At 44.2% G+C, this 26,365-nt stretch overlaps 1 protein-coding gene across 1 annotated transcript in view; it reads left to right on the forward strand.

Annotated features, from left to right (window-relative positions):
- The first annotated feature begins 10,736 nt into the window (after positions 1–10,736).
- Positions 10,737–26,365, forward strand: part of LOC308519099 (proton-coupled amino acid transporter 1) — a 47,585-nt gene continuing 31,956 nt past the window's right edge. The window contains exons 1-7 of the mRNA XM_081091055.1: positions 10,737–10,894; positions 16,185–16,275; positions 17,170–17,258; positions 17,922–18,017; positions 20,129–20,213; positions 20,605–20,823; positions 23,884–23,982. Coding sequence (XP_080947181.1) covers positions 10,752–10,894; positions 16,185–16,275; positions 17,170–17,258; positions 17,922–18,017; positions 20,129–20,213; positions 20,605–20,823; positions 23,884–23,982 — 822 coding nt within the window. The 5' untranslated portion in view covers positions 10,737–10,751. The remainder of the gene's footprint in view (positions 10,895–16,184; positions 16,276–17,169; positions 17,259–17,921; positions 18,018–20,128; positions 20,214–20,604; positions 20,824–23,883; positions 23,983–26,365) is intronic.

The following is a 26,365-nucleotide window of genomic DNA, read 5'->3' on the forward strand; positions in this document are numbered from 1 at the left end:
CTGAACTCCTAACCCACAGGAACTGGGAGACAATAAATGCATGCCATTTTAAGCCATTAAGTGTGTAGCAACTTATTACACTGCAATATAAACCTAATATAATCACTCATCTTTTTTATATGGTGCCTATAATGTTTTTTTCCACAACAGCATCTTATATTTTTTGAAAACTCAGACACAACTTATTTACATATTAAACAGGTACCACTCTGTACCTTCATATGGAAAATTGTGACCACTGGGGTCTAAGGGAGGCCTCAGAGGAGAACCCAAAGGTTCTCACATTTGTTACCAAGTGTGACCTTGAACAAAAACCTTTGTCTCTCTGAGGCTCAGTTTCCCATGTGTAAAAGGAATGGGTTGCAGCAGATCATCTCAAAGAAGCTCTAAAGCAGTGGTTCTCAACCTTCCTAATGCCGCGACCCTTTAATACAGTTCCTCCTGTTGTGGTGACCCCCAACCATAAAATTATTTTCGTTGCTACTTCATAACTGTAATTTTGCTACTGTTATGAATCATAATGTAAATATCTGATATGCAGGATATATTTTCATTGCTACAAATTGAACATAATTAAAGCATAGTGATTAATCACAAAAACAATATGTAATTACATATGTTTTCCGATGGTTTTAGGGGACCCCTGTGAAAGGGTCGTTTGAACCCCAAAGGGGTCGAGACCCACAGGTTGAGAACCGCTGCTCTAAAGTGTGAGCTACAATGATTCTCTGGCTGACCTAGGACCCACCCAGTCATCCTTGGAAGCAGGAATGTAGCAGAAGTGGGAAAAAGAAGGACTCGGTGCTAAAAGATTTGAGAGATGAATTTCCTCCCCCGAGTCCTTGCCTCCTTCATGGGCGAGAAGCTGAAGTGCACATTAAAGAGGACTTGCTAGTAAGCGGCAGAGCTGGCTACAGCCCTTACCTCTAGGTGCCTGCTCAGGGCTTTTTCAGTGGCAACAGGAGCCCCTTCTCTCTTTAAAGCGCTCCCAGGCCCTTTGTTAGCATTGTGAGGTAACCCCAAGGCCTGCCTTCCCTACAGATGGCCTTTGTGGGCTTGCTCCAGATCGCATGAAGTGCCTGGACCCAGTTCTGGGAATATTCCTCATTCAATGGTGCATTCTTCTGCCTCCTTTCAGGGGATCTACGAGTTGGTCCTGTCTTGTGCCAAGGCTGAGAGCAAGGAAGCTGTTGGCCGAGTAAGCAGTTAAAGGAGGGTCTGGGGGTGGGGTGGAAGCTGTGACCAGATTCAGGGAGGGCAGGGCTGAAACTTTCCAATCTACCATAAATCTATTTTCAGAAACTGATCCCTTCTTGTCACCTTCACTGCCATCACTCTTGTGTAAGTCTCATAATCTTACCCTGGATTCTGGACTGCAACTGCCTCCCAGCTGGCCTCCCTGCCAATGCCTATGTCAACCCCAAAGTCCAGGTTGCTAGTTTGTCTTTATTAACCTGTCTTCTGAGAACAATTCCCTTTGTGGACTATAGGCAGGACTAGGGCGAGGCAAGCTAGGAAGCTCAGGTCACAGAATTTAAGGAGGCACCCACTCTCTTGTTCATATTAGTGCCAATCCTGCACTTGCACAACCCCAAGAGTGAGCACCTCCTTAAGCTTTGCACCTGGGTCCTTATCCTAGTCCAGGCCCTGGTATGAATACATGTTTTGATTTTTCTTGGGTAAATACCTAGGAGTGGAATTGCTGGATCATAGAATAATTATGCGTGTAACTTTATAAAAGCAAAACAAAACCTGCCAATTTTCCAAAGTGGTTGTATCATTGGTATCCTCCCAATATCAATGGATGAAACTTCCAGTTGTTCCACATTTTCACCAACATGTGTATTTCCAGTCTTTTCTTCTCTGTTGCCACCGACGGACTGCTTCCTGTAAATATGGGTTGTCTGTGTGATTTTTCCCCTCTGTCATCTAGTTTGGCTTCCCTAATCCAAACCAGACTCAGGAGAGCTTTTGTTGCTGGTCTTGCTGAACTGTTTCCACGCCCATTGTTGCAAATAAAAGGGATATAGCTGTGCAACTCTGGGTGAGCTCTTCACCTCAGGAAGTCTTTAACTGGTGCTTTTCTGTGATCTGCCTCCACTGGGTCGCATAACTATTCCCTGGATTTCTTTCTCATTCTCCTTCACAGCTTCTGTCTGATCTCAGATGCTTCTGTTGGCCTAACACATATTTTGGTATTCTATTTATCTCCTGACTTTGCTGAATATAGAATTTGCAGAGTTTTTTCCTTTTTGCTTTTGCATAGTTTCCAGGAGTAAAAGAGTCAAAATGCTTATGCATGCATCCATTTTGAACTGGAATTTTTATTTCTATTTCTGAGTAAATGATGGGAGCAGAGGTGGAGATCTGGGTATTTGGGACATGTTATGGAGGAACCATAAGATGTTATTGAATGTTAATTAGGACTGCATACTGACAAGGCTGGTAAGAATCCTAACAGCACCTGAAAATGCTGCAACTTTTTTCCCAGGGTCTCTCTAATCAGGGTATGATGGTCAGATACATGGAAGAATCCTTATTTATAGTCAATGCATCCCAGGAATGGATTAAAGGAGGCAAACTCCCACTTGCATCAGTAAGTCTAACTGTGTGGTTCTCACAAGATCTGGCTTCTTTGGGTAAGATGTTAGGAAGAGCCATAGCATCAGTGATATTCGAGGCCTGGGGAAAATGTAAAGGATGCATTCATTGACTCGGCTCAGCAGTATTCCAAGAGTTACCCCTGGTACCGAGCAGTCAATTATCAGGTGGATTCTTCCAAGGATGGGATAAACTCATTGGCCTTCACATTTTGATTTGAGCATGGATCTCCATTTTTTTTCTCTCTCCTTGGAAAGATGAACCAACTGGAGTAGATTTATTTTTTTTAAAAGTCAACTAGGTTTTAAGCATATATAAAGTAATATATGTTTATGAAAGAATTTAAACAGTATAGACAGTGAAGAGTACAAGTCCTAAGCAAAACAATATATAGGTATTTCCATCAATACACAGTGGAAGGTTTGGTGAACAATACTCACATGGTAGTAACTTTATCTTTGGAGAGGAGAGTGAATTTGGGAGAAGGGGAATTTCCACTATTAATATACTTATATATTGTCTAATGTTTCTAATAAGACTATGTCATGTATTGCTTATATAATTTTGCTAGATACTTAAAAAGCCTATTGAATATAATTTAAACAGGGTATCCCGAAAAATGTATACAAAATTTGAATAATTATTAATTCCAATGGGTTACATCTGAAAAGAAAGAAACATCAGTTGAGCTATCAGCTGTAAAGTATGTATACATTTCTGGGGGACACTGTATATAATAAATTGCACATATGTAAAGTGTATAAATTGGATAAGTTTCAACATATATATTTACCTGTGAAACCATCACCACAATCAAGATAGTGAACATATTTCTTGCCTGGAAAGTTTCGTTATGCCCCTTTATAATCACTCTAATCTCCTTGCCAAACTACCACTGAGGTGCTCTTTGTCACCATAGATTATTTTAAGTTTTCTAGGACATTATATAAATGGAATGTGTTTTCTCTGCTTTCTCTCACTCAGCATCATTATTTTCCTATTTGTCTATTTTACAAATAGTTTTTTTGTCTATTTTCCAAATAGTTTTTTTGGCTCAATAGTTTCATAATTTTTAAAAGTAAAATCTGTGGAGGAAAAGGAGGAAAGAGAAGCACAGATAACACACAAACCTCAAACATACTGACATGTTGCCATTCATTGAAAAATGTTGCTTTGTGTGTGTGTGTGGGGGGAGGTTGGGGGTTAATGGGGGGGATGAGGACACAGTTGTAATACCTTAACTAATAATAATAATAATAAAAAGAGATAAAAAAAGAAAAATGTTGCTGAACACTTTTATTTATTTTTTTAAAAATATATTTTATTGATTTTTTACAGAGAGGAAGGGAGAGAGATAGAGAGTTAGAAACATCGATGAGAGAGAAACATCGATCAGCCGCCTCCTGCACATCTCCTACTGGGGATGTGCCCGCAACCCAGGTACATGCCCTTGACCGGAATCGAGCCTAGGACCTTTCAGTCCGCAGGCCGACGCTCTATCCACTGAGCCAAACCGGTTTCAGCTGAACACTTTTAAATATATTAAAAAGATAACGTTGCCTTACCTCACAGTCCCATTTCCAGTAGCAACTACAAATGAGTTTGTGTTAACTTCTAAAATTATGGCCAGATGGTTTTTTAAAAGATGTATTATCTCTTGATTATAAAGGCAATGTGTGCTCACTGGGACGTGTTAAAGAAAATATAGCGACAGTAAAAATGACCTTTCACAAGCCCACACTCGGTACAGCGCGCTTAGACTCGGGACTCACTGCGCATGCTCGAGCCGCCCCTCCACCCCCTATCCCGTCCCCGCCTCGCCCCGCCCCGCAGTTCCCTCTTGCAGTCCCAGCCCCAGGAGCGCGGTCTTGCCTGCAGTGGCAGCACTGGGTCGCCAGGGGGTGCTGCGCAGCCGCGCTCTGGAGCACCGCGAGACGGGAGGAGCTGCGGCTCGCGGGAGTTTGTGACCAGGGCTTCAGGCTCGGGCGCCTGCATCACGTGACGAGGCCCGGAAGCGGCTGCCGGGCCGCCCAGGGGATGGCGAGACCTCCGCGCTGAGGTGGGGTGGGACGCACTTCACCGAGGCGGGAGCCCCGGCCGGAGCCGAGCCAGAACCGGAGCCAGAAGCGGAACCAGAGCCGGAACCAGAACCGGATCCCGACGCGGTGAGTCCGCGCGCTGACAGGCTGTGGGTGGCGGCCAGGCAGCGCCTTTCTCAGGACCCGCCTTCCTCCGGGGCGCCGCGGATGGATGCTCAGGGTCAGGCGCCGCCCGGCCTGGGATGCGGGTCCGAGCCTCCCGGGCTCCCGGGCCGCAGCTGTGGTACCCGCGGGCACCCCTCCTGGGATGAGGCGACCTGGAGACTCCCTGCCCCTCACGCTGCCTCACGTGACCTGCCTGTCCCATTTGACAGGTGGAGAGACTGAGGCCGGGAGACGGGGAACAACACCCTGACGACCAGCCGGGGCTCTGCCACGCTTCCCAGGGGAGCCCAGCCGGGTCCCGCGAGTCACCGCCCTCTGTGGGAGCCGCGCGGGGGGCACTGGCCGAGAGCGGGTCCGTGGGTCACAGAACCCCAAACCGCAGGGACCTTGGGAATCATCTGGTGCAGCCCCCGGCCCCTCCCCCCGGAGCGTCGGGGAAATCGAGGCCGGGAGGGGGAGGGGCTGGCTGAGGGCGCCGCGCCGCGACTGGAGTCCGCCGCCCGGGGCTCCGACAGCTGCTCGCTGCCCGCCGCCGCCGCCCGCAGAAACTTGTCGCGGGCAGGCGCCCGTGCCCGGCCCCGTCTCTGGTTCCTCGCCCCCTTCCGCGCCGCATCCTCCAGCACCCGTGGGGTCGGCTCTGGGCGTGGTTCCCTGCCTGGGGTTCGGGCTGCTTTCCTGCAAACTCATCGTTCTGTGGGTTTGTTTCTCGCCGCTCTGCAGTTTTGTGTAAAGTCAGACAAAGCGAGGCTCGGAGGGAGGGAGGCGACTCCCAGCGGGGCCGTGGAGAGCCCTGGCATGAACTTGGAGAGATCGTTGTTGTTGTTGTTGTGTGTGTGGTGGTGTTGTTTTGTTTTCCTGTAGCTGCTCAGATTCGGGGGAATAGTGGTTATTTGGGGGGCGTTTCGCAGTTATGTGAGGCTTGCTGAAATAAGAAGCAACGCGGTGTGATGGGAAGAACCGAGATTGGGAATGGGAGGTCTGTGCTAGCCCTGACACTTGCAGCGGCCTCGGTGGGTTTAGGTTCCCAGGCTGCACAGGGATGGAGTAAAGTCCCTAAGGGCCTCCTGGGCTCTGACAGTCTCTGTTTCCTAATCAGAGACCAACCCCGCACCCCCCCCCCCCCCCCCATCAGCATCTGCATTGCAAGAAGACTTAACCCAGCCGTCCAGGGCTCTGACAGTCTCTGTTTCCTAATCAGAGACCAACCCCGCACCCCCCCCCGCCCCCCCATCAGCATCTGCATTGCAAGAAGACTTAACCCAGCCGTCCAGGAAGCAGTTTCCCTACTTAACGCGTCTTTCTCAGTTGCCATGAAATGCTTCTCGTTCTTCCTGCCTCTGTGATGGCCACGCTCAGTGATGACAGCAGAAAATGAGTTGGACGGTCTTGTTTTCTTTAAATATGATCAAGGCCCTCTTTGACCCTTCTCAAGAGTCTAGTCAACAGTAATCAACTTGTACATTTACAGCACATTTTCTTTCTTATTCTTTTTTAAAATCCTCACCGAGGATATGTTTATTGATTTTAGAGAGAAAGGAAGGGAGAGAGAGAGGAACATTGATATGAGAGAGAAACACCCATTGGTTGCCTCCCGTGCGCATCCCCACTCGGGATCAGATCCAAAACCTGGGTATGTGCCGGGACCGGCAATTGGACCTGCAGCCTTTTGGTGTGTGGGAAGAGAACCACCGGCCAGGGCCAGGACACATTTTCTTTAAAGATGTTCTTGAAGTCAGGAAGTACGGGCCCCTGCTCTGTGCCCGAGACCCATTGCCTGGGATGAAGGCTGTGAGCTGCAGAGGCTGCTCTGATGATGGCATTAAGTTTTTCTCCCTTTGTTTCCCAATGATGCCATTTATAACTGCCTGCTCTTGGGTTCTTATTTTCCCTCAACTGTTCATTCGGCCTCATCCTTGTGGCAATTTGAAGTGCTCAGAGCTGTCCTTGTCCATTTTACGGGCGGTGTAAGGAGGTGGGTTCCATTTCTTTTGCAATCGTCCGGAGGTTACGAGGACCAGTGGATAGGAGGTGGGTTCCATTTCTTTTGCAATCGTCCGAGGTTACGAGGACCAGTGGATGGAAGTGCTGTAAGGGAAGTGGTTTGTGAGTGAGCATAAGAATGCCCACAGAATTAGTGCTCTCTCACGTTGCAGCACAGCGTGGAGATCCCTGTCGCCAAAGCTCATTGTCACGGGCAGTTAGTTTTGGGGATGTTGTAGATCAGAAGATTGTGTTGGGTAGAGGGTCGGACTGGAGAAAGTTTTAAGTTTTCGTCCAATTCAGAGGTTCTGTGCAGTTCTAGGCCTGGACTTGTTAGCATGTGGGATGTGAAATAGAATAGATAGATGTCCACCTTTGGGAAGGCTTTATTTACCCCCTTGCTTCAGATAACTGTTCTCACAGGTAAGTACTCCTGCTTTTTCTTTTCTTTTCAACCCCTCCAACCCCCTCCCAGTGAGTACCTCTTTTTTTAAATGCTTGTGTCTTTGAGGGTCAGGTGCTGAGGAGTTGTTGCTGTTAATAATACATTTCTTCACACCTTGACCTGAAGCAAGATCCTAGAACTGAGTCGAGTGAATAGACTTTGGGGTCTGTTTTTGCTAGCATGGTCCTGATAACACCTTCCAGAAGTAGGTGATTGACTAACCACTAACACCTAGCCTTTTCTTACTTAGTAGTTCACTCTTTTGGACCTAAATATCTTAAGGAGATTTTGACTTTGCATTGATGGGCCACACATAATGTTCACTGTCCTCAAGGATGTGAAGGACAAGCTTGTCTTGAACGCTCACTACAACCCCTCATTTTGACAGTCAACAGGTTCTCTTGTTAAAACTTCCCACCTAACAGGAACTGGCAATTGCACCGGTAGACTTGGAAACCAGGTTTCATCAAAGGGAGCCCAGGGGCAGGGTGACCTTGCAGGCTAGTACTCAGTGGGGAGAGCTAGAAAGCAAGAGGAGGAGTACTTAGTTGCCTGAGGAACTTCAGGGAGTGACTGCACCCACCCTCTACGGTGCTTAAATCCCTACTTAACATCTCTGAGAAGCGTTTCTGCTTGGACTTTGCCAGGGATTGGAAACGTGCTGTCTCCCAGAGTGAACCATTCCATCTTGACAACTCCTTTTAATAGGAGGTTCTTCCTTATGTCTAGCCAGACACCTGTCCAGTACATTCCACCTACTGATTGTATTTCTGACTGGCCTTTGAGGCCCCGAAGAACAAGTCTTATCCATAGGACAGCTTCTAGTGGCAGTTTTTATGCCTCCCACGTTGCCAGTCCTCCAGGTTGAACCTTCTCTGTGTTTCCAACCATTCCTCACTGAGTTGGCTTCCATTCCTATCCTCCTGCTGACTCCTGGCTGCACCACAGTTTGCCATTGTTGCCTTTTATAGTTTGCTACCTGAAATACCATGCATGGCAAAACTGAACAGTGCTATATATAGCATCTACATGGGGTTTCCTAGTGCAACCTAGAATTACATTGCCTTATTATTATATCACCGACTTCTGTGAAGCTGATCAACTAAAACATAAGTAGCAGTTTTTTTTCCCCTTTTCAACATTCACACAATTGCCAAGCCACATCTCCCACATCCCGCCGATGTTGCTTGGACTTTAGATCTGTAGAGGTCACCCTCTTTTTGAGCAGCTTCTTAACAATAATCTGCGGTGGGTGATAACTGCAGTTTTTATACACAATATGAAAAGTCACCTTTACAGTGTTTGAAATGTGCATCTACCAAGTAAGCAACAGAGTGGTTTCTTGGTTGATGGGGAAGGATTGGGGAACCCGAGGGAGAAGGTTTGTATACTGTCTCTTCTCCCTCAGTAACATGCAGGATTCGCTTGGAAAGCCCTGTTCCTCAGACACTTTTGGTATATTGGAGGAGACTGGAAATTAGCTGTTGTTTGCATAAATAATTAGACTAGTTGATTCCTACAATATTAGAACTAGAGAGTTCCTGAGAGAGATTTTAGTTCACCCCTTCCCCTTTTTGCATATTTGGAAAAAAGACCACAGACATAAAGAGAATTATTCCAAATTACTAAGCAAGTTGGTGATAGAGGCAGGGTTAGAACCCAGGTCTTATAAATTACATAGAAACTAGCTTATTTACTTTTGCCTGAATAGTAGCTTTCAACTACTTAATAATCCCCCCCCCCCCCGCCTTTATGAGCTTAACTGCCCCAGAGCTAGATGACTTTCTTGAATTCTTCCAGCCTGTGAATGAAGGACATCCTCTTAGATACTTGGCAAAGTTGCTCTGGTGGTGAAGCGAGGCTCGATGCTCTCTGGGACTTCCAAGCCCTTTACTGGCTTTCTACCAAGCACTTTCCTTGTGAGATTACATGGGATCCCATCTCCATGTAATTACAGTTGGTGGGGAAAATGAGGCCACCCTGGATCACTCAGGTGCCGGGGTGGGGATAGTCTTCTGAAACGTCTCCTGGGACTGGACCTGTGGGAGCACTCCTCACAGAGCTATCCTTTGGCAGCTAGTGTTGGGCGTCAGGTGGAAGGCATGTTGTGATGGCCGTCAGAGGTCCTGTGTCTGAGATAGCACATCAGACTCAGGGTGAGCATCCAGCCACATGCTGGGGGGAGCCCCTTATGGGCAGGCAGTTGTGCCAGTCTGCAAAGCGTCAGAAGGATTTTTATTTGTAATTTTAATATCCATGTACCTTTCTTTTATCACTTGATCGCAATTCTTGGAGGGCAGGAAGTTGAATCTTTTTCATTATAATATTCCCTTACTGCAACTGGCACTGTATTCAGTAGGTGTTTTCAGATTCAGGCAGAGTATCAGGAGATAGGTTTACTGCTTTGCTGCTCCCTGGCTTTAGCAGAGCAGGCCCCTTCATCTTTTTGGGGGGTGAGGGGGGAGTTGATTCTTCATCTGTAAAAGAAGCAGTTGGAGTGAAGGCTCTTTTAACAACAGTCTCTAGGATTCTAGAGTCTATACGACTCTCAAAATGTATCCTCATTATGTATCTTAGAGAAGTCATTGTTCTCTTTTTGGTAGTAGCATTACTGGGAAAGTCCACCCAGGGAACACCACCCTCAACATCCTTTCCCAGCACAATAGGAAGGGTTTCTTCTTTCACCATCTTCAAAAAATTGGCAAATCTGTAAAATAAAAAGGAAGAAGCATCGTGGAGGGCAGCTATTGAGACAAAGGCCAGTGGTGAGCACCTCTCATGCGCCTGGTTTTCTTCTGTGCTGCTTTTAGCTGCCATTTCTTAGTATTCAGGTTTGGTTGCAAGCAAAGAGGCCTAGGTTCAGGGGATGAGAGTCACTGATGACCTCCAAAGAGTATAGGATATGCCAAAGGTCGTGGCAAAGAGAAAGAGAAAGTCATTTGTGGCTCTGGGATCTGGTGAGTTTGAGCAGAACTGGATGATCTGGAGGGCATTTTTTGAAGGCAGCAAGGTTCTTTCTCTAATGAATGCAGAGGAAAAATAGAATACAGTTAAGAATATTCAGGTTCCTGTCCTCTGAGAGCTTGCTCTTGGGGAAGATGGAAATAGATACAATTTAACTGTTGTTCAAGGTCCAAGAAATTAGCTCAAAGGAAAGGATGGTTCATCTGGACCCAAGGAATAGGGAAGGCTTCCTGGAATCTGTTTGCCCCTTCCCCTACCTCTCCCAAGTATGCCTCACCTCTGCCGTCCAGGTGTGCTGCGACAAATTTAGAAACAGGAGTGTGGCACCAACTGGGAAGGTTGAGAGGTAAAAGCTGAGTCAGCTCAGCCTCCCCATGTGAACTTTGCACCTTTTTCATTTTCATAAGTACAAGCACTTGCATTGCACTTAATATATAGTGCAGCCGCATTGAGCTACTATGACGATGGCTGCTTCTGCCCCAGAGCCCACCCCAGGCATGGAGCTAAAGACCCCAGCCACTGGAGGTCTTAGCACTGACTCTGTCCCCACAGCTACCATGTCCACACAGAGACTTCGGAATGAGGACTATGCTGACTACAGCTCCACTGACGTGAGTCCGGATGAGAGCCCATCTGAAGGTCTGAACAACTTCTCTTCCTCAGGCTCCTACCAGCGCTTTGGGGAAAGCAGCAGCACAACGTAAGTAACTGTTCCTTCTATCTTCCTGGGGGAGATTCACGGCCCTCAGTTCTGTATCAGTAATATAGTCTCCCTTGGAGTTATTTTTGCTTCCCATCTTACCAGTTCCCCCACTTTATAGATGAAAATAAGAAGTTGGGCAGTTAACTGTCACTCTGTAGTCTATTTCTTATTCTTTGTTCATTACAGCTGTATTGGTCCTAGAAGACTAAGAGCATAAACATAAGAAAAATTTGTAGAAAGAACATTCTCTTAATTTAGAACTATGGGTCTTCTGTGCTAGAACCTCAAGTACCTCCGAGCCCAATTGGAAGCCTCCTTTGCAAAGTCTCCTCCAGACTTCTGTCCCTGTCACCAAACAGCCAATTCATCTGGCTGAAGAAGTAGGAAAAGGGAAGAATAACTTCTCCTGCACTTAAAAAAAATCAAGGGGTTTGTAGAGAAGAGGAGATCTGCTTTTCATTTCTAAGAAGGGCTTAGGTTTCATCCTTGGAAACTGAATCCCATCTCATCTGGGCTGAGTTTGGTCCTCTTTGGGCCTCAGTTCCCCCAAATGTAAGATAAAATTGAGGACCTCACTGTGAAGCTATGCTCACTTTTTGGTGTTCTCCACTCCAATTAGAAAATTCAGAGGAGCATCTATTTCATTAAATTCTCCAACTAGATCCTCAACCTCAGCAGACCCCTGACATTTTCTTGGGATCCCAGCATCCCATCTTTTGCCGCCTTCCGTTTATCCTCAAGCTTAGCCATCACCCTTTTTGTGTTCCTTTGTGGATTAAGTATGACTTACTGAGGCAGCCTTTGTATCCTAGATTTATTCTATCTCCTGTGACTGCCCAAGGAGACCATAGAAGTTTCTCTCGGAAGCCATTACTAGTGAAGCCCTCTGGCTGCAGTCTTTCCTGGTGTAGGGCTCTTTCCGCAGCGAACTGGATAGAACTAGAGGATCTCCATCACTAGCTGATTTCAGCTCAGGAAGCTTCAGTTTCTACAGCTTCTTTAATGTAATACATTCCCATTCTCTCTCTCTCTCTCTCTCTCTCTCTCTCTCTCTCTCTCTCTCTCTCTCTTCACATTGTTAGGTGATGGAAAAGATACTTAGAGCACAACTTGGAGCAGTGAAGACCATTGTTCTCTTTCTCCCTAACCTTTTCCACCCAGTTGGCTTCCCCCAGGCAGAAGAGCTCCAAATGCAGCCAATGACATGTGATAGCTTCCCTTCAGAGATCACACTCATTATTGTGAAATATTTCTTCCAAGCTTCTCTCTCTATAGTTTCCCTTCCAGTTTTTGCTCCTTGTGCTCAATTGTTGTCCATGCAATGCTTGCCAGATGGTCTAGATTTTCATTTTTAAAGGGATGTCTCTGACGTTCAACACCAACTAGCTAGCCACTTCAGGATGGTAGCTGATAGGTTTTATATGTATTGAAGCTAATGCATGCCTGTTAGCTATTCTGAATATCTCTTTTATTCACATTGGGTTATAGCTGGTAATCAACCTCACATTATTTACCCTTGATTATTGGAAATTGAGCAAATCAGGAGATACTTTCCTTGGGTTTTTTATTGGGACATTTTCTGGGGTATACTTTGTTCTGAGGGGCATCCTGCCCTCATATTGTGATACAAGGTAGGTGATCCAAAAGCCCATCTGTAAGTGATGGCAAGTATCACAGTCCCATCTCAAGGAGACTGTCACCTCAAGAAAAACAGTCAGTAGTATTTGTTGCCCACAATAAAATTTGAGCTTTCAAAATTAGAAAAAAACTTGTCTCCAACACTATGACCTGGACAGTTTCTCTCTACTTAAAGATTTTCTGATGAGATCAGTGATGATATTAATACATGTGATTTTTTTAAACATTATATAAGGTAATATGTCAGCATTTGAAAGGTCTGTATAACCCAGAGAACCAGTATCTTCCAAATGACCGAAGTGTGATGTTAGAACATTTTGCATAGGTAAAAGATCATTCAAAGAGCGAAATCACCAGTGGGTTTTAATGCAATAGAGGATGAAAAGTTCAGATTCCACTTACAACTTCCAAGAAATGACCACATGTTGAGTTGTGGTGTAGTATCAAAGAAAAATCGCCACAATTTTCTGAAGAGGTAATTAAAATACTCCTTCATTTTCCAACTACATGTCTGTGTGAGGATAGACTTTCTGTATACTTCAACCAAAAAAACCCCCCAAAACATATTGCAGCAGAGTGAATGCAGAAGTAGATAATCCAGCTATCTTCTATTAAGCAAGACATGAAAGAGATTTCTCACATTGTATTTTTTGGAAAATAGTTACTTTTCATTAAAAATCTGTATTTTTTTATATTAACATGTAATAGATTTATTGTTATTTTAATTTGATAAGTAGTATAATTTCTTGGCTTTAATTTGTAATATAGTAGATACCAGCAGACATAATCCAATTAAGCAAAAGCTATTTGTGATCTTCAATAGTTTATAAGTATATTAAGGGATCCTGAGACCAAAAAGTATAAGAACTACTGATTTGGAGCATAAACAGAACCATAAAGATTTGTAAGGCTTATTAAGATGTTATTTGCCTCCTTGTCGCCCCACCCCCATAGTTAAGGCTTTGCAGCCCCTACAGTTGATTTTGTGATATGGTTTTGAGTAATCCCAGCTTGGGGTCATTGAGTAATGAGTAATTTTGGTCAGTTGCTTCGAATCCTGGTGTTTCACAGCTGAAGGGACCTTGGAGAGTGTGTTGTCCTAGTCCAGTCTCCTCACTCTACAGACGAGGAAACAGGCTAGGAGAAGGAGAAGGGAATTGTCATATGGAGTTAGTGGCAGAGCCAGGGCTAGAGGGACCTGATCTCCCATAAAACCCAGCTTAGTCATTTAGGGGAGGGCTCTGGGAGGCAGGTGGTTATTTTGTCAAGATAGAAATTTGATTGGCCCATCATCCTGTCCATAATCTCCTGGTAACTGGCTGTTGATGGTAGAGTCACTCCTGGAACCTTGCAGTCTGGTCCTTAAGCTGTTTCCGCACAATCGCCCAGAAGAGCACTCAGCCTCTTGTTTTTAGACTCGAAGCAGGATCCTTGGTTTTTCCTGAAAAGCTAGGGGACAGTAGGACATTGGAGAGGTTTTCTTCCTGGAGGTAGGAGGAGAAAGGTTACAAAAAATAAAATTTCCTTTCTGGAGGGTAAAGATCAGTCTAATATGGTCAAATAACGTGTTGTTTGCTTTCTGTTTCTCCTGAATTGCACATTTGAAGACATGTGTGTAAGCAGCATTTAGGAGGGATTTAGGTTATTTGTACAGAAGAGTTTTAAGACAGTGCCAGGGGCTAAATCTTGAGTGAGTCTGTGATTTGGGTGAAAGCCATACCATATATGACCTGGTCCTTCTGGAAGTAACAGAAGAATAGAAAATGCTGAAGATGAGGCCTCTGCTGTCAATCCTTTGACGAGTTCCCATTCCCTAGGGAAAGCGTCAAAAAGGGATTTGTAGAAATCCCTTGCCCATCCTCACCCCGACCTGAGGGGCCTCAGAACCAAGGCATCCTTTCATGTTGGTGCCCTGTGCTTCTCTCTAGGCTCGTGTTCCCAGGCCTTTCTTATTGGCACGTACAGACCCTGCCTGTCTTGCTGGACTCTGCTCAGGTCTCTCCCTTCTGAGACCTCACCTGCCTCCCCTCCCTGGGCATTGTTCCTGGCTCTTCTTCAGATCGGGATCTTTCTACCTTGAGACATTATTAGTTTCTAGAGACTGAGATCCATATCTGATTCTTATTTCCATCACTGTATTAACACAGTGTTTTACACATGATAGCAATTTGCTGAGTGAAAAGATAAATGAGGATGTAAGAGGTTTTACAATTGCACCTTAAGGGGAACAGTCTGTATAATAGGTGAGGAAAAACTGCCCTCAAGGCAGAAGGATAAACTAGGTGACAAAAGAGGGCTTCTCCAACCCTAGGACTCTATGGCAGCGGTCACCAACCTTTCGGACCTCACCGACCACCAGTGGTCCGTGGACCACTGATTGGTGACTACTGCTCCAAAGGTTCCCTTAAACCAGAGGTCGCCAACCTTTCGGACCTCACGGACCACTAGTGGTCCACAGACCACCGGTTGGCAACCGTTGCTCTATGGCAGTGGTCAGCAAACCGTAGCTCGCGAGCCACATGTGGCTCTTTGACCCCTTGAGTGTGGCTCTTCCACAGAATACCGACTTCTGCGCATGGGCCACGAAGTTTCAATCGCACTGTACATGCGTGCCCGCATGTGGTATTTTGTGGAAGAGCCACACTCAAGGGGCCAAAGAGCCGCATGTGGCTCGCGAGCCTCGGTTTGCTGACCACGTCTCTATGGCATTTGACTATCTTTATTTGTTTGTTTTTTAAAGTAAAGTATGCCAGGGACTTCTGGCCTGTTGAGGTACTGCATGACTTTTACTCTGTTCACTTTCCATAAACTTTTTGTTTTGTTTTATTAATTCTCACCCGAGGATATTTTTTCCGTTGATTTTTAGAGAGATTGGAAGGAAGGAGGAAGGGAGGGAGAGAGAGAGACAGAGACATTGATTAGCTATCTCCTGCACATGCCCCCGACTGGGGTGGGGGATCAAACCTGCACCTCAGGTATGTGCCCTTGACTGGAAATTGAACCTGAGACCCTCTGGTTCATAGGGCAATGCTCTAACCACTGTTTCGTGGGCCAGGACAATTTTTTTTTTTAAACAGGAGAAAAACTTTAATACATGCACAAGGAAAATTCATTTAAGCATGAAAATTCCCTCCATAAAACTTTCTGTTAAGGGTTTTGGGCTTCTCTTTTTTTATTTTTTCTGTTCTCCGATACTAGTGTCTGTCCTTCACAGTTAAGCTTGTCATCCTGTTACAGTGTGGGTTCTGATTCTTTACAGTGGACAGGTCTGTGGTGAAAACCAGGCCCAGATACACTAGGAAAGGATACAGTGCCTAGAGAGATCCCTACCATCCCTCTGGTCTAATCTCCAAGAAAGAGGATTCTCAGAGATGCCACAGAGAGTGGACCTTATAGCCCAGTGGCTAGGAGAGTCCGCTTGGGGATCACGCTCCCTGAGTGTGAAACCTGGTTCAATTATTTACCAGGTGTGTGACCTTGGGCAAGGTATTTCCTCAACCATAAAATGAAGTTAAAATATGTCTCATAGGGTTGTTGTGGGAATTGAATGAGGTAATACTATATGAAGGCACTTAACACAGTGCTAAATGCCTAATAAATGTTAGCTCTTGTTGTTAACATGTGCTTGTCTACCTTCTTCCCACTTCAGATGGTTCCAGACCTTGATCCACCTGTTAAAAGGCAACATTGGCACAGGACTCCTGGGGCTTCCCCTGGCAGTGAAAAATGCAGGCATCTTGGTAAGGGTCTGCATCGGTGGAGGGAAGTTTCATGACAATCTTAGAATATAATGGATCTTTAAAAAATATTTTTACTTTATTTAAAACATTGTAATGGGAAGCTTTAAAAAATATCAGCTGAGAAAAAACAAAATTCAGATGTCCATTTATCTAAAGATATTTATTGAGGGCCTTTAGTGTGCCAGGCACTGTTCTAGGCTCTTAGGATGCTATCAGTGAATAAAACAGACAAAGATTCCTGCCCTCAGGGAGCTTACTTTCTGGTGAGAAGGATGTACTTAAAATGTCTCAGTCAGTTTTTATCAATAATGTTAACTAATGAATTAGTAACAGAAGTCTGTCCATTTTCTACACAGTTCTTCTATACTCCATCTCTAGATGGCCAACTCTGAGAATATTTTTCTTTTATGATTCACTCCCTATAGACTGAGTGTCCAAAGACATTCTGGTTTTTGTTAGAGTTGGAGATAGCTCAGAGATGTAGGTTGTCCTTAGCTAAAGGCTATCCTTTCTTGATCTGATACTGCTCTTAAAAGAACTTTCACCTTCCTCCCACACTCCTACACCCATCTCTTCCCCCCCCCCCCCCCCCCCGAACAGTCACAGGAGCCTTCTGTTTTGCTGATTGGCCACAGTCTTGAAACCGCCTTATCTTGTGTCATTCTCCACAAGATTAATTCTCTGGAAGGCATGCTAACTTTCTGATGATGTTCATCTCACTGAGCTAATCTCCATGCTCACATTTCTGTTTCCAGTGCTGTGTCAGAACTTCTGTCATTGAAAAGTACCTTAGTAGAGTAGCGTTGTGATCATTTGCAAATCCAGTCTCTGTTGGCTCACTCCTAATTGTCTCTGCTTGTCTCTCCCTCTCTTGCCCGCAACACTTGGCCCCAGATGGGTCCCCTTAGCCTGCTGGTGATAGGCATCGTGGCCGTGCACTGCATGGGTATCCTGGTGAAATGTGCTCACCACTTCTGCCACAGGTGAGAGCCTTCTGAGTTGCCTTTTTTTTTTTTCTTTTAAATATATTTTTATTGGTTTCAGAGAGGAAGGGAGAGGGAGAGAGAGATAGAAACATCAGTGATGAGAGGAAATCATTGATTGGCCACCTCCTGCATGCACCCCACTGGGGATCAAGCCCGCAACCCTAGCATGTGCTCTTGACCAGAATCGAACCCGACCCTTCAGTCCAAAGGCTGATGCTCTATTCACCGAGCCAAACTGGCCAGGGCATGAGCTGCCTCTTGAGTGACAGATTGTCCTTTTAGGTCTCATTACCTGAAAGTGAGCACTTACACAGATCACTCTAAATTTTTTATGCTAGCTGATTAACATTGCCCTGTTATTTTTGTGTCCTCTTTTTCATCATGTGTCATCTGTTAAATTTACTTATATGCAATGGACAGAAGTAAATTATAATTTTATATTTACCCATTGAAATGATTTTGCCAGATGGTTGTTAATTATAATGAAAGTAACTGTTCCATTGACTTGCTACTTCTGATCCTTGAAAGTATTTGGCCCAGGACTCAGTAATATCTCCAGGGTGAAAAATGGGAAACTGGCCTACGTCTCAAGGGGCTGCATTTGTTCTGTCATTGTCTAACTCACACACTCTGCCCTCCGCTCTCCCTGCCTCCTCCCAGACTGAACAAGCCTTTTGTGGACTATGGGGAGACAGTGATGTATGGACTGGAATCCAGCCCTATCTCCTGGCTCCGGAACCATGCACACTGGGGAAGGTAACGGATTTCCTCTCTTATTGTGGGTGTGGCTGCCCAGTGGTAAGGCCTTCAGATATGGGTGTGAGAGGTAGGAGACGGTAGTAGAAAGACCATTATTTGGGTCAGGAGCTTGAGTTCCAGTTCAGCCTTTTAGAGGTAATCTCTGTGACCTTGGGCTGTGTGAACCCTCCCTTCTCTGCGCCTCACTTTGCTCATTGGTAAAACAAGGGTCCTGGTCTTAAAGAGCTTTATAGGTTGTTCCAGCTTTGACAGTCTATGAGCAGGGATTATATTAATTCATTTTCTCATTATTCAACAAATATATATAAGTGCTCTCTCGTAAATGGTACAAAACAATTCTAGGTGTAGGTAGGGGGATTCTCTGAGGTAAACTATGTGGTCCCGGCACTCCAGGGGCTTACAGTTTTTCTAAGGAACAAGGTGCGTGAGAAGCTTGTGCCCAAGAGATCAGGAATAAGTATAAACCAGCAGGAAGAGTGTCCTGAGCTATAAATACATCCTAGGCACTCAGAGGGGAGAGGCTTTCCAGATTCTCTTGTCCACTGTGCCAGATGAGAAGTGTACATGGTAGGTGCTTTAAGGGCAGGGCACTGGGCAGGAGAAGAAAGGCTTCAAGGAGGAGGTGAGGTGACCTGGTGAGGTGACCTGGTGAGGTCACCTAGAACAAATGGATTTATGAAGGAAAGAGACATTTCAGGAGGTGGGGAGTATTTTGGAAATGTTTCCTTATGGTAATTTGTCAGATGCCTGAAGGGAAATATCCTACTTTTTGTTTTCTGTTTGAGGAAACGGTGCATTTAGATGTAGAGAATTGATACCATCAAGGACTGAGTCCTTTAAAAAAAAATTGAACCACATTAAAACTATATTCTTCAGAAAAACTCCTTTTTGTGATTATAGGGAGACTTTCACCTTCACGCATTCATTATTAACTTCCTCCTGTGATGCAGGTTTATGTAATTCTTTCAGCAGAATCATTTTCTGTGTTTGGGAGAACCCAGATTGCCAAGTGACCACTGTTGGTTGATTGGTTGGTTGTTGATTAATTCTTCCCTCCTTCCTTCCCTCCCTCCACACCTCTTTCCCTCTCCTTCTCTCTTTCTTTCTCCCTCCCTTCCTCCCTCCCTCCCTCCCTCCCTCCCTCCCTCCCTCCCTTCCTTCCTTCCTTCCTTCCTTCCTTCCTTTCTCTTCTTTCTTTTCTTTCTTCTCTGTTTATTGCCCTCTTCCCCTCTCTTCCCATGGCTCATCCTGCCCCCTTCCTTACTCACCCTCTTACTCCCTTCCTTCCTTGCTTTAACAAAATTAAAAAAAAAAAAATTTTGAACAAGATAAAAGGACATAAAGTGAAAAGTGAAGGTATATATACTGGTCACAGTTGCATGGGTATCTTTTGGAATATCTGTATATATACAAACATGTACATGTTCTCAAACATCTTTGGAAACTTATTTTTTCCCTTAAAGGGTGTTAGTCATTTCTCTGTCAGCCCATATAGATTTAACATGCTTTTTACCTGCTGTATACTGTTCCATTTAAGAATGGTCTATAATTTAACCCTTTTTCTTTTGACGACCCTTTGAGTTGTTACCAGCTGTTGTTGTAACAGTGATTCAACCAGCAGTCTGTTGGTTACATCTATTTCTGTGTACTTATGTGAGAGTAGATTGGTTCTTGGATTCAAGTTATAGACAGAGAGTGAAGGGGTCCACACTTCCTGGCTGTTACGTTAAGGATTCCCTGTCACTGTAGAACAAATGGTATGAGAGGGGACAGGTGGGCCAATGGGAGGGGAGGCCAAGGGCTGGCAGTGGTCCTGATGTGTTCTGCTAGGCCACTCCAGTCTCAGGCTCGCCTGGCCTTGTGCAGCAATCCCAACAAGAAGCCAGGAAGGGGACCTTGGAAACCACACAAAGCAGCGCCTGCTTCACCTTCCTCCAAAGCTCTAGACTGGCGGCATTTAGCGTAGTGTCTCTTTTCACCAGGCGCACTCATCCTTGTCACCTGATCGGAAGGGTCTGTGATGACTGGGGCAAAAGTGTGTTCAAACGTCTCTCAGGGAGTCTTGCTTTTTATCATGATCTTCGTATTTCTTCCTTCTCCACCTTCAGGCACACTGTGGACTTCTTCCTGATTGTCACGCAGCTGGGGTTCTGCTGTGTCTATTTTGTTTTTCTGGCTGACAACTTTAAACAGGTAGGGCTGGGAGAGGAAGACGGATAGAGAGGGGGTGGGGGGAGAGAATGGCAAGAGATAAGTGAACTTTCTGTTCAGGATTTTTTAAAAACCATTTCTTTTTATTAAAACCAGTTTTGATCAACAAAAGAATTAAGATTCTTTACATAGAACAGCGTCTTTTGTTTTATTTCATATAACGACCTAGGGTATCAAGAAACTCAAAATGCCTTGTGCGTCTTCCTATCTTTTGTTAAGATATGATCAAACCCAGTTATGATAATTATGAAGATTTCCAAAGATAGTTCACCAACCACAGACTTCTGTATGGCCTTTTTCACACACTGAACCGTTAATCAGGCTTTTGTCACTTGAAAGGCTTTTTCTGTTCCTTGTCTTCCCCTCATTCTAGGTGATAGAAGCAGCCAATGGAACCACCAACAACTGCCACAACAATGAGACGGTGATTCTGATGCCCACCATGGACTCGAGACTCTACATGCTCACCTTCCTGCCATTCCTGGTGCTGCTGGTTTTCGTTAGGAACCTTCGAGTCCTGTCCATCTTCTCCCTATTGGCCAACATCACCATGCTTGTCAGCCTGTTCATGATCTACCAGTTCATTGTTCAGGTATGAGCTCAGGCTCTCTCCTTCCACCTATTAACTAATCAAAGAAACAAACAAACAAAGTAAGTGGAGCATCAATAGGGATATGTTACTTATGTGTGATATGTTTACATTAGATTAGGGGTTCTCAACTGCAGCACTATTGTCATTTTGGGCCAGATAACTTTTTGTCATGGGGGGCTGTCCTGTGTCTTATGGGACATTTAGCAGCCTCCCTCGTCTCTACCTGCTAGGTGCTACTAGCAACCCCACCTCCCCAGCTGTGACAACAAAAATATCTCCAGATATTGCCCAACATCAGGGAGGGGAGGAGTAAAGTCACTCCCCTTGAGATCACTGATTTAAACTTTTCCCTAATTAGATAGTTACTACATGGATCATTTTGTAAGATTGGAAAATAGAGAAAAATATTAAGAGAAAAATAAAAACCAAATTATGTTATTAAATAACATAATTCCTTACCACTCCAGTTTTATATTTATTTGTCAAAATTATAAATCCAGTAATTGTTCCTCCTCGCACAGCCCTTGTGGGCAGGGTAATACACAAGAGGACATCTGTATATAGATGGGTAGCCCATCATGCTGAGAAAAATGTGCCCTTAAACACTGTGGCTGTTTGTGGGCAATACATTGCATTTTGCCAAAACTTGAGAAAAGGAAAAGAGTGACAGCAGGGGAATAAAAGCATAACTTTTTCAAAAGTATTTAAATTTAATTCCCCTTCCCTGGCCGGTGTGGCTCAGTTGGTTGGGCATCGTCCCCTTCACCGAGAGGTTGCTGGTTCCATTCCTGGTCAGGGCACATGCCCGGGTTGTGGGCTTGATTAGGGGGCATGCAGGAGGCAGCTAATCGATGTTTTGCTCTAACATTGATGTTTCTTTCTTCTTTATTCCTTTCTCGAAAAAAATCAATAAACTGTTCTTAAAAATTTTTTTAATTCCCCCAATAACTCATCAATACTCATTAAAATGCAGACAACACAAGTGCTTGTTGAACACCACATGCTCACCCTGAGTCTCCTCCACTCAGGCACCCTTGGTGTTATTGTCTGTCTCCTTCTAGGTCCTAAGAGCGCATTACACACTATGTAAGTATGTACAGATATATATAAAACAAAAATATACTTTTGTTATTTTTTAAACGTACTTACAAAGATTATTATATGTAGTTTTCTTCTACTTTGGTATGTTTCCCTCAATAGTGCCACAGAGAGCTTTCCATATCACCCTGATTTTACCTCATTTTTTAAAATTGCTACATAGTATCTCAGAAACTAGATGCTGCCTTAGTTTATTTGACCAGTCCTCAGTCAGCGGGCTGTCAGGTCATTTATAGTTTTTAGTATTTTTTCAGTATTATGACAGTGCATTTTATTACGCCTTCCTTTTTGTGGGCATGTATAAGTACATCTCCAAGATATTTATCCAGAAGAGCAATTGCTGAAGAGTTTGCACTTTTGAAGTTTTTATATTGCCAAGTTGCTTTTTCTAAGCACTATTTACTGATTTCATATTGACTCCCTTCCATGGTATTTAAGTTTCCTATTCTAGCCAACACTGGATATATCAATTGTTTTAATTTGGATAATTTGACAGGTGAACTTTGCCTCATTTTCAAACAGTTACCTACTGATGTGGTTTCTAGGAAAACAGTGGGTCATAAAAAGGAGGGACTTCCGGTACTGAAGAAATGACAGTGAATTTAGATTGGACTTAATGAGTATTGACTGTTTTTTCCTTGTCCTAGTAAGTCAAAAGAATGGCAGATGCTAACTCTTTTGCAGAATTACTATTTAAAGCATAAACATCTCTCCATGTCCTATTTTATTATGAGACTGGAAGAAGGGCCTGTGAATGCACGATGGATCGTTTCCAGAGCGTTCCCCTGCCCCACCTCTGGCAAATTACGTTAAAGCAGAGAAGGGTAGATAAATTCTTGATTTAACTTAGTAATTAGAGATCTCAATCACTGCCTAGGAAACACTGCAGTGGACATTAAAGATGAGGTGAGTGACATACATACCACATTTAATTATAAACCAGTGTAGGTAGTTGGACTGTGGTCGATGCCACGACCAAAGGGCTGGGATGGGAATCTGAGTTGTGATAACATCTCAGTCCCAACTGCATGCAGTAAGTCTGGAGCATTGTGCGTAGTGCAACGTGCACTTCGGTGAGGCAGCTTCTACCCCACTGCATTCTGCTCCTTCGATGCTATTATTGAGCACTGTTGTCCAGTCGTGAGCTGGCAGGTTTCTGTGTCTGCACCTCCTTGCTTATACATCCTTACATTACACCTGCAGTTGCCAGTTGCCTTGGTTTTTATTTGCCTATTTTTTAAATGCTCTTTTTGCTCTTTTCCCCGCAAATGTTTCAATACTCTTGTCATGTGCCTGTCAGTATTTTCCAAGTACTCAAACTTATTCATAAGAATTTTTTTTAAAAAGAAAGAAATGTAGAAAAAAAGGAAAAAGAACGCATCTAAAAATTTACCATCTTCCCTCCATATCTGTGTGAAGTATTTATGTAGTTGTATCATAGCGAATATAGAAATTAAAAAAAATTACTATTATTTCATAAACAGTTTTTCATGTGCTACTTAGTTATCTTAGATTTTACTTTTTAAATAGTGTGACATTTATGGCATAGTTGATCTGAGTAAACTAAATGTTCACTTGTTTGGGAACATGTAGGTCGTTTTTAGTTCAACTTTCCTATACTTTGCTTTTTTCTTCCTACTCAGATTAAATTTCTAGGGATGGGAGTACCTATGAAAAGAATGTGATTTTTTATGTAGGCTTCAACATTTGAGTGTGTTTTTTTTCACATTTGAGTTTTGTAGGGTACATTGGGCTAGTCTTCCCCCTAACAAAGTGGGTTTTCTCAGCCTGGAGGGAAAAATATACACAGACGAAATGTTCCCCAATCATCTGTCAGGTGTCAGACTTTCTACCTTCAGAGAATCTAGGATTTAGGAAAGGTGTGACCTGTCTGATGTTGGGATTCAAATCTCAAAGCTCTGTTTATATAGCTTTTGCTTTGTTTTATTTTCTCTCTTTCAGGGGATCCCAGACCCCAGCCGCCTTCCCTTGGTGGCACCCTGGAAGACCTACCCTCTGTTCTTTGGCACAGCCATTTTTGCATTTGAAGGCATCGGGATGGTAAGAGCTGCACTATGATTCTCTGGTGTCCTTGAGGTCTGCTTTAAGCAATGCTGAGGAAATGTTATTGGAAATAATCTTCTGAGACTTAATGGCCAGTTTGTGAACAGCATTTCAGGGATTCCACTGAAGTTCCTCAGCTCCAACTTTTGAAAATAAATTGTATGTAATTTGAGAATGTTTATATTCAAGCCATCTCTTTTGCACACCCATCTTCTGTATGTGCACTAAGCAACAGTACATGGCAATTAGGAATGTAGGGTCTGGAATGTAGAGTCTTCCTGCCAGAGAGTAGCTGTGTGACCTGGTGCAAGGACTTAATCTATCTGACCTTCACTGTCTGCCTCTGAAAAGTGATTTTAATGATTAGTAATTATTAGGATTAAGTGAGATATATGTAAAGTGCTTCACACAGTCCCTGACATATGATGGGCATTGAATAATTTTTTTTATTAATTATATCGATTTTATTATTAAATCAATAAACATGTGAATACTTTCTCTGCCCTGGATCATGGGTGTGCCATATTTTCTTTGTATGAATGAGTAGCCTTCACTCCTAGCTTAGTTTCCTCTCATTATTGCTGTGATTTCACCAAATTCTTCTCCTAAAGAGAGAAGTCTGCCAGTCAGTTGTACCTAATTTGATTTTGATTTTTCATAATAAAGGTACAGAATTCTCCGAAAAAAATTATTAGCTTCCCTGGCCAAGGGCTTAGGAAATGAGAAGGCACTTGTCCTTTCATAGAATTTATTTTTGTCCCCATTTGATTTCCCAATCATGTTCTGTATGCTTCTGGGAAAACCTAGGAGCATGACAAATTTTTGTCAAAATAGAGAGGAATTGTCCCTGTAGTGTTGATGGACTGGGTGAAGGCTCTAACATTATGGGGGGAGGCTTTCTGAGTGATTGTGTAGAGGTTTTCCTGAGGTTTTAAACTTCTCCTGTGTTCCTTCTCAGTATTCAGTTTGTGTCTCACCTTGATTCACAAGTACCAGTAGTTTTCCTGCTGCTGGGGCAGAGGCCTGAAGGGCCCCGTATTGCAGCAGTGAGAAAGTGGCCCAAGTACTCAGGACGGGGAAGAAGAGGTTGAGTTAATGTGGAAGGATGCATGGAGATCCTGGGTTCTCAAGGAGCATTGTACTGAGTTTATCAGTTTTCCTTAACAGTACAGCGCAGAAGTTATTCTTTGCTTCATTTCATTAGCCAAGACTTGAATATGAAGTCATTCTGTAATCATGATCATCTGTTACTTCAAGATGTTTCTATTTTTTACAATAGAGAGAACACTGCTATTTTGACTGTTAGTTTGGATTTGAGGACTGTTGAGCATATCTGGGTAAAGTGCCACTGCTCACTGTGCGCTCTCTGTGCACCGCAGGCCCAGGCCTGGCGGACATGGAGGAGAGGGTTCCCTGCCCTCTGTCTCTTTCGACTCTCCATAGGAGGAAGCTGAAGGAAAGCTTAGAAACTGACTCTTACTGTGTATGGATCAATTGTAGCTTGAGACCCTTGAGCTGGTAGGATGGGGTTGCTGAAAGCCAGTTGGAAATGCAGAGCTGTTGCTCCCCTCAGAACACCAGGCTTTGGCTCCTGGTGTCTGCTGGGGTGTGTCTGGCACAGACCTGCTCTGCCTCATGGCCACAGGCACTGGAGGCAAATCAGTGTAATGACAAGGTCAAAGTTTGTATTCATTGCATTGTGTTGCTTTTCCTTGTCAGTCATGCCAGAAGCAGTTGATGGCAGATTGTGAAGATTGTCACAGTCATACATGCTGTCTTCCCTGTTCCTAAGTGAACCAGTCTACCTCATTTTTCCTTTAGCGAAGGTTAAAGAATGTTCTGTGCTGTGAGGGAGGGGATGGCAAGGGTCAGTGGTTTGAAATAGGAGTCTAGAACCTGGGTTTTGTTATATATCTTCAAGATGCTTAATACCCAACATCTATTAAGTCATGCTACCCCCAGCACCGCAGTTTCCTCTAACTTGGAGGTTTAACTTGTCACTGCTGGTGTCTACCCCTTTTGAGGTAAGGAAATCATTTCTGTGGAGTAGAATGGCCATTTTCCCTGACCTGTGTGTTGTATTCTTTAGACAGATTAGAAAAGCTATGATCTCAGGTGAACTACAGCTGACCTGTGCCACCACCAGCATCTGTTCCAGGTGGGCATGATACACAAGGGTCTGTTAATTGCCAGGTGGCTGCATTCAAGGGACAAAGAGAACTCCCAGCCAACAGTGATCTCAGAGCAGGAGGCAGAGTGTTAGTCCTGGGTTCCAGTCTTGCCACCCTAACCTCTCAGGACTTCTCTGTTGAGATTATGGGCTCTATGTCTCAAGCTCTGAGAGGAGAGCTTCTGAGGAAACAACTTGCATTTATTTGTT

The sequence above is a fragment of the Myotis nattereri genome (assembly GCF_964212035.1).
Source record: "Myotis nattereri genome assembly, chromosome: 5".
Lineage (NCBI taxonomy): Eukaryota > Metazoa > Chordata > Mammalia > Chiroptera > Vespertilionidae > Myotis > Myotis nattereri.